The sequence below is a fragment of the Etheostoma cragini genome, chromosome 22 (genome assembly GCF_013103735.1).
Source record: "Etheostoma cragini isolate CJK2018 chromosome 22, CSU_Ecrag_1.0, whole genome shotgun sequence".
NCBI classification, from domain to species: domain Eukaryota; kingdom Metazoa; phylum Chordata; class Actinopteri; order Perciformes; family Percidae; genus Etheostoma; species Etheostoma cragini.
The window spans coordinates 18,215,692-18,224,496 of NC_048428.1; the positions used below are offsets into that span (position 1 = coordinate 18,215,692).

The window sequence follows — 8,805 nt, forward strand, 5'->3', positions numbered from 1 at the left end:
CACATCTGAAAACAGTTTAGGTCGTTACAGAAGCTACAAAACTGACCTTCCTTTGAGCAGATTGAGTTTCTGGAGCATTACATTTGTGGGGTCAATAAAACGCTCAAAATGGCCAGAAAAAGAGAACTTTCATCTGAAAGTCGACAGTCTATTCTTGTCCTTAGAAATGAAGGCTATTCCATGCAAGACATTGCTAAGAAATTGAAGATTTCCTACAATGGTGTGTACTACTCCCTTCAGAGGACAGCACAAACAGGCTCTAACCAGAGTAGAAAAAGAAGTGGGAGGCCGCGTTGCACAACTGAGCAAGAAGATAAGTACATTAGAGTCTCTAGTTTGAGAAACAGACGCTTCACAGGTCCCCAACGGGCATCTTCATTAAATAGTACCCGCAAAACACCAGTGTCAACATCTACAGTGAAGAGGCGGCTGCGGGATCCTGGGCTTCAGGGCAGAGTGGCAAATAAAAAGCCATATCTGAGACTGGCCAATAAAAGAAAAAGATTAAGATGGGCAAAAGAACACAGACATTGGACAGAGGAAGACTGGAAAAAAGTGTTGTAGACGGATGAATCCAAGTTTGAGGTGTTTGGATCACAAAGAAGAACGTTTGTGAGACGCAGAACAAATTAAAAGATGCTGGCAGAATGCTTGACGCCATCTGTTAAGCATGGTGGGGGTAATATGATGGTCTGGGGTTGCTTTGGTGCTGGTAAGGTGGGAGATTTGTACAGGGTAAAAGGTATTCTGAATAAGGAAGGCTATCACTCCATTTTGCAACGCCATGCCATACCCAGTGGACAGGGCTTGATTGGAGCCAATTTCATCCTACAACAGGACAATGACCCTAAGCACACCTCCAAATTGTGCAAGAACTATTTAGAGCAGAAGCAGGCAGCCGGTATTCTATCGGTAATGGAGCGGTCAGCGCAGTCACCAGATCTGAACCCCATTGAGCTGTTGTGGGAGCAGCTTGACCGTATGGTACGCAAGAAGTGCCCATCCAACCAATCCAACTTGTGGGAGCTGCTTCTGGAAGCGTGGGGTGCAATTTCTCCAGATTACAACAACAAATTAACAGCTAGAATGCCAAAGGTCTGCAATGCTGGAACTGCTGCAAATGGAGGATTCTTTGACGAAAGCAAAGTTTGATGTAAAAAAAGTGTGTGTGTGTGTTCCCCCCCCCCCCTCCTGTAACTGCTTACCTAGCTATCCTATGTCCCAATTTAACTTTTAAAATGTATGCCTCTTTTAAACTGAACTTAAAAAAAGTGGCTTACAAGTAGTTAGCACTGTCAACATTTAGTTTAGGCACTAAAAATGGCTGTCATCTTGTCTCTACTGCTCTGTCTGTCTGGGTGTTTTTGTGCTCTGTCTGGGTGTCTGTTTCACTTTGGAAAAGTTAGGGAAATAGTATGTTGCTTGTTATCATCCCAGTAATGATGTTTTTGTACATGTCCACTAAAATGTGCGTATGTCTATGCTATTTACCTTGTTTATCTGGTCTGACAGTTTGTGTATTTGTGTTGATTTTACCCAACTGTTCTTGTTTCTATGTTGTTAATGTTAGTATGATCATCTTTTATTGTATAAGGCTAAATCTGAATGCATTATTGATATCTTAATCGTTTTTAGTTGGTTCTTAATTGTTTTATTAGTGTGCATTGCCCCTGATAAACAAATAATATAATTATTATTTGAAATAAATAATAAAATAAATACAGCAATAAAAGTAAAATCTAGGATGATTTAATGAGAATACATATGACTAAAGATACATGTATATGACAGTGTTGCAGATTATTATCTCAATCTATTTGAGCAGAGAATTTGAGATAGAACATATGTTAAATTTATATTTTATGGCATACTTTTCTTTTCGTTTTGTATTAGATGTGGGCTTTAGAGGATTTGTCGTCCCACAAACTCTTTTCTGATTGGCTCAGCAAGTACTTGCTTCGGCTCAGTAGGTAAGGAAAAAGATGTAAAGAAATGTGACGAAACCCAATTTTCTTTAAAATGTTCACAAGGTTGTTCTTTTTTATTGTTTTGAAAACATTTGCTATTATATATTCTCATTTCTATTTCATATAACTGTTTTTTTTGGGGGGATTATATCCAAATGGGTTTAAAGGTTTGTTTTCTCATTTCAGACAACAAAATAATAGCGATTTGGATCGTCAACACCGAATGAAAAGTAAGTCATTAAAGCTAAAGTTGATTTATACATTTGAAGTTTCATAGGCAGTAAGAAGGAATTCCATTATACAAATTTCCGTTATCTGCTGATGTGTTTACCAGGGACAACTTTGTCTGATTACCAAAAATATCTTACAGATGTAAATCCGAGATATGTGCTGAGGAACTGGATGGCAGAGTCTGCTATAAGTAAAGCTGAGATGAATGATTTTTCTGAGGTGGGTGTACGAGATTGAGCCAGGCGATTTAAAGTGTCCCACCACTAATTGATCACATGTACCCGTAAAGTTAAACCTGATTTTTTTTTTTTTTTTTTTTTTTTAATTACCCTACTATGACATTTTTTATTACATCATGTACTATGACTTTTGTGAAATTTAATTTTTTTTTACATACTATAATATGACCTTTTATGAATTTTTCAACATAATTTACTATGACTTTTTCTAACATACTGTACTATATTCTGACTTATTTCGACATGCTTATAACTTTTTTCAACATACTGTATTTTTGATTATTTTATGACTTTTTTCGACCATATTTTTGATTCTTTTATGACTTTTTTGACATAAATTACCATGACAAATTTTTTAACATACTGTACTATGACCTTCTTTATCATACTATACTATGACTTATTTTTTGACTTACTATACTATGACTTTTTACGACTATTTTCAACATACTCTACCATGACATTTTTCGACATACCATACTATGACTTTTTTCAATAAACTACACTATTACTTTTTTAGATATACTATAGTCTGATTTTTAATGAGCTACTATACCTTTTTTGACTTGCTATGTTTTTTTACTATACTATGACTTTTTTCAACATTACTGTTATTATTTTTTGATATACTACACTATGACTTTATTCATGCTTTTTTAATTCTTTTTTATGACTATACTATACATTTTTTAGACATACTATACTTTTGACTATTATATGACTTTTTTGACATACTATGACTTTTTTTTGACATACTGTACTATAACATTTTATTGACATAATATACTATGACTTTTGATCACTTTTCCCCAAAAACTTTGCTACAAATGACTTTTTCTGACACACATTACAATGACTGTTTTCGACATAGTATACTATGATTTTACTACTACTATACCTTTGACTATATTATAACTTTCTTTCGACATACTATAGCTTACTAGGACTTTTAGACATACTATAGTATACTATGACTTTTTTTGACATCCTATACTTTTGACTATTTTATGAGTAACTTAAAGACTTTTTTGACATACTATTCTATGAGTTTTTACGACGTACTATACTTTTGACCATTTTATGACTATATTTGACTTAAAGACTTTTTCAACATGCTATAGTATGACTTTTTTTCAACATACTATAGGCCTACTATGACTTTTTTTGACACAGTATACTATGACTTTTTATTTATGACTTTTTTGACACACTATACTTTAGACTTTTCATGCCTTTTTTTTTCAACATACTATGACTTTTTTTTCGGACATACTAAACTATGACTTTTTTTCGGACATACTATGCTATGACTTTTCTATTGAATTACAATACTTTGCCTCTTTTCAACGTTCTATACTATAGCCTTTTTTAACATGCTATACTAGGACTTATTTTTGATAAACTATACAAAGATTTTTTCCAACATACTATACTATGACTCTCGACTTTTTTTGACATACTGTACAAGGACTATTTTATAATATACTATGCTAAAATTAACAAAGGATAGTATGACTTTATTACTCACAATATTAAATATTATAATAAAGGTGTTACATTTTACCTCACGATTCCTGGAAATGCTCTGTTACCTGGTGTCTTTCATTCTTCCCTCACTAGGTAGAGCTGTTGTACCATGTACTGTCATTTCCCTTTGTTACACAACACAATGCAGAGGAAGCGGGCTATGCAGCAAGACCTCCCCTATGGGCTGAGAGGTTAAAGGTCAGCTGTTCTTCTTGAAAGATTCTTGGATAGAGCACGAACGCAAAAGTAAAGAAAAATTATAGCATACATAAGCTTTGATGTTCTCTCATGCTGGTGGAAAATATGTGGTCCAAAATGTCAAGGTCAATGCTGTTAAATGTTCTTTTCTGCTAAGATTACCCACCATGTATGGATAGAGTGACCAATAAAAAAATGCTCTGTGTACTGAAGAATTAAACTAATTGTATTTTGACTATTGGATGCTCCAAACATCCTTTAATGCCATATTGACACAATACATGTAAAGATGCTACAGTCTAGTCTGTCCTGTTGCCTTTTACATCCAGTATGAAAAAGGCAAAAAGTATGCACACAAAAAACAAGTCCAGTGTTTTTTTTTTTTAAATAATAGCAGGTTGAACCTGATGACAGGAAGAAAACCCAGTAATTCAATCCAATAAAAATGTTTTATTTAGCTTTATAGACATTTGACAACTAATCAGGTACTCTGTATATCAAAAAGTGTTTTTTTTATTGTATTTACAGCCATCCATGCAAACAATACAATATATGCAATTCTATAAAAAGATGTCTGAATGATGAGACCATTATATTTGTGATGTCATTCAAAACAAACTACACCTCACACTTGTTACAACAGATCATGCATCATGTTTTCTTTCAGCAAGTTTTCAAACAATGTACAAAACAGATCTTGTATAAAACATCTTTTTCAAACTCTTTGGAATATTTAGAAGGATGGATGGATGGATCGGCATCCTGAAGAGATGTCTTATCTCTACGGGCATGTTGGTGATGTTCAGTTTTGTTGTTAATGTAAAGAGTAGCTGTTTAGCTGAAGTCAAGACAAGGCCGATTAAGGGTCAAGTTGGTCGGTTCATACTATTTCATGCTCAGGCTAATGAACACACTTCTTGTTCATGGCCAGCATCAGTTGTGACATGAAGTCTCCAGGAGGCATCTTCTTCACTGAGCCAGAAGGCCGCATCGCTGCTCCTGGGGCTGCAGCAGGAGGAGGTGGTGGGGACTGCGGGGGTGCTCCTGCCCCAGTGAACATTGGCTGAGGTGGAGGCGGAGGTAAAAACCCTGTATCTTGAGGTGGCATAGACATACTAAACTATGACTTTTTCATGACTTTTTTTCCACAAACTATGTCTTTTTTCAACATACTAGACTTTTAACTATTTTATGACTTTTTTTTTCGAAATACTATACTATGACTTTTTTTCAACAGTATACTATGACTATTTTATGACTTTTTTTGACATGCTATACTATGACTTTTTTTCAACGTATATTACTATGACCGTTTTTTGACATACTATACTATGACTTTTTTCAACACTATGACTTTTTCAACATACTATACTATAACTTTTTTTGACATACTATACAATGACTTTTTATCAACATAGTATACTATGACTTTTTCAGACTTTTTTCAACATACTATACTACAACTTTTTTTGACATACTATACTATGACTATTTTATGACTTTTTTTGATATGCTATACTATGACATTTTTTCAATGTATATTACTATGACTTTTTTTTGACATACTATACTAGGACTTATTTCAACACTGACATTTTTTTTTTACATACTATTCTATGACTTATTCTTGACTATTTTTCAACATGCTATACTATGACTTTTCCAGACATTTTTCAACATAATATAACTTTTTTTGACATGCTAAACTATGACTTTTTTCTACGTCCATTACCATGACTTTTTTTTTTTTACATATTATACTACGACATTCAGACTTTTTTCAGCATTCTACCCTATGACTTTATTCGACATAGCATACTATGACTATTTTTTTTTGACACGCCCTACTATGACTTTTTTTAAACGTGTATTACTATGACTGTTTTTTAAATGCTACACTATGACTTTTTTCAACACCATGACTATTACTTTTTTCTAAATGGTATACATGACTTTTTCTTGACCTTTTTCAACATGCCATACTATGACTTTTTCCGACATAATAGACTATGACTGTTTTTTAAAATACTATACTATGACTTTTTCAGACTTTTTTCACCATACTATTCTGTTTTTTTTACATACTATACTATGACTTTTTTCAACACTGACTTTTTTGACTTACTATACTATGACTTTTTCTTGACGTTTTTTCAACATGCTATAGTATGACATTTTTTGACATACTATACTATGACTCTTATGACTTTTTTTGACATGCTACATATACTTTGACTTTTTTTCAACGTATATTACTATGACTGTTTTTTGACATACTATACTATGACTTTTTTTAACACTGACTTTTTTTCAACATACTATATTATGACTTTTTTCAACATGCTCTATGCTATGACTTTTTCTTGACTTTTTTCAACATGCTATACTATAACTTTTTTCGACATACTAAACAATGACATTTTTTCAACATAGTTACTATGACTTTTTCAGACTTTTTTCAACATGCTATACTATAACTTTTTTTGACATACTATACTATGACTATTTTATGACTTTTTTTGATATGCTATACTATGACTTTTTTTCAACGTATATTACTATGACTGTTTTTTGACATACTATGACTTTTTCAACACTGACTTTTTTTGACATGCAATACTATGACTTTTTCTTGACGTTTTTTCAACATGCTATACCATGACTTTTTCAGACTTTTTTCAACATGCTATACTATAACATTTTTTGACATACTCTACTATGACTATTTTATGACTTTTTTTGATATGCTTTACTATGACTTTTTTTTCAACGTATATTACTATGACTGTTTTTTGACATACTATGCTATGACTTTTTCAACACTATGACTTTTTTGACATGCAATAATATGACTTTTTCTTGACGTTTTTTCAACCTACTATACTATTACTGTTTTTGGACATACTATACTATGACTTTTTCAACATGCTATACCATGACTTTTCCAGACTTTTTTCATCATACTATACTATTACTTTTTTGACATACTATACTATGACTTTTTCAGACTTTTTTCAACATACTATACTATAACTTTTTTTGATATGCTATGACTTTTTCTTGACTTTTTTCAACATACTATACTATAACTTTTTTTGACATACTATGACTTTTTTTCAACATAGTGTACTATGACTTTTCTAGACTTTTTTTTACCTACTATACTGACTATTTTATGACTTTTTTTCAACGTATATTACTATGACTGTTTTTTGACATGCTATACTATGACTTTTTTCAACACTATGACTTTTTTTGACATAGCATACTATGACTATTTTTTTGACACGCTCTACTATGACTTTTTTTAAACGTGTATTACTATGACTGTTTTTGAAATGCTACCCTATGACTTTTTACAACACCATGACTATTATTTTTTCTACATGGTATACCATGACTTTTTCTTGACTTTTTTCAACATGCCATACTATGACTTTTTCCAACATACTAGACTATGACTGTTTTTTAAAATACTGTACTATGACTTTTTCAGACTTTTTTCCCCATACTATACTGTGAGTTTTTTTGACATACTATTTTATGACTATTTTATGACTTTCTTTGACATGCTATAATATGGCTTTTTTTCAACATATATTACTATGACTGTTTTTTGATATGCTATACTATGACTTTTTTTCAACGTATATTACTATGACTGTTTTTTGACATACTATACTATGACTTTTTTCAGACTTTTTTCAACATACTAATAACTTTTTTTGACATACTATACTATGACTATTTTATGACTTTTTTTGACATGCTAAACTATGACTTTTTTTTGACATACTTTTTTCAACATACTATACTATAACCTTTTTTGACATACTATACTATGACTATTTTATGACTTTTTTTGACATGCTATACTATGACTTTTTTTCAACGTATATTACTATGACTGTGTTTTTTTACATACTATACTATGACTATTTTCAACACTATGACTTTTTTGACTTACTATACTATGACCTTTTCTTGACGTTTTTTCAACATGCTATAGTATAACATTTTTTGACATACTATACTATGACTCTTTTATGACTTTTTTTGACAAGCTATATATACTTTGACTTTTTTTAACACTGACTTTTTTTCAACATACTATATTATGACTTTTTTCAACATGCTCTATGCTATGACTTTTTCTTGACTTTTTTCAACATGCTATACTATAACTTTTTTTGACATACTAAACAATTGCATTTTTTCAACATAGTTACTATGACTTTTTCAGACTTTTTTCAACATGCTATACTATAACCTTTTTTGACATACTATACTATGACTATTTTATGACTTTTTTTGACATGGTATATTATGACTTTTTTTTCAACGTATATTACTATGACTGTTTTTTTTTACATACTATACTATGACTTTTTCCACACTATGACTTTTTTTGACATGCAATAATATGACTTTTTCTTGACGTTTTTTCAACATGCTATACCATGACTTTTTCAGACTTTTTTCAACATGCTATACTATAACTTTTTTTGACATACTATACTATGACTATTTTATGACTTTTTTTGAACTTCAGATGTGCCTTCAGAATATTAAAACCTGGATGACATGTAATTTTTTAATGTTAAACTCAGATAAAACTGAAGTTATTGCACTGGGGCCCAAGC

At 31.5% G+C, this 8,805-nt stretch overlaps 2 protein-coding genes across 4 annotated transcripts in view; one reads left to right on the forward strand and one right to left on the reverse strand.

Moving 5' to 3' along the window:
* LOC117938150 (protein adenylyltransferase SelO-like) overlaps window positions 1-8,805 on the forward strand; it is an 18,379-nt gene that overhangs the window by 6,968 nt on the left and 2,606 nt on the right. For 2 of the 3 annotated variants that reach the window (XM_034862607.1, XM_034862605.1), the window contains exons 16-19: window positions 1,894-1,970; window positions 2,154-2,197; window positions 2,338-2,421; window positions 4,062-4,461. In XM_034862607.1, coding sequence (XP_034718498.1) covers window positions 1,894-1,970; window positions 2,154-2,197; window positions 2,338-2,421; window positions 4,062-4,180 — 324 coding nt within the window. In that variant the 3' untranslated portion in view covers window positions 4,181-4,461. Of the gene's footprint in view, window positions 1-1,893; window positions 1,971-2,153; window positions 2,198-2,337; window positions 2,422-4,061; window positions 4,462-8,805 lie in introns of those variants that run through there. The other variant, XM_034862606.1, reaches the window with a different exon arrangement.
* apbb1ip (amyloid beta (A4) precursor protein-binding, family B, member 1 interacting protein) overlaps window positions 5,050-8,805 on the reverse strand; it is a 32,265-nt gene continuing 28,509 nt past the window's right edge. The window contains exon 15 of the mRNA XM_034862603.1: window positions 5,050-5,113. Coding sequence (XP_034718494.1) covers window positions 5,064-5,113 — 50 coding nt within the window. The 3' untranslated portion in view covers window positions 5,050-5,063. The remainder of the gene's footprint in view (window positions 5,114-8,805) is intronic.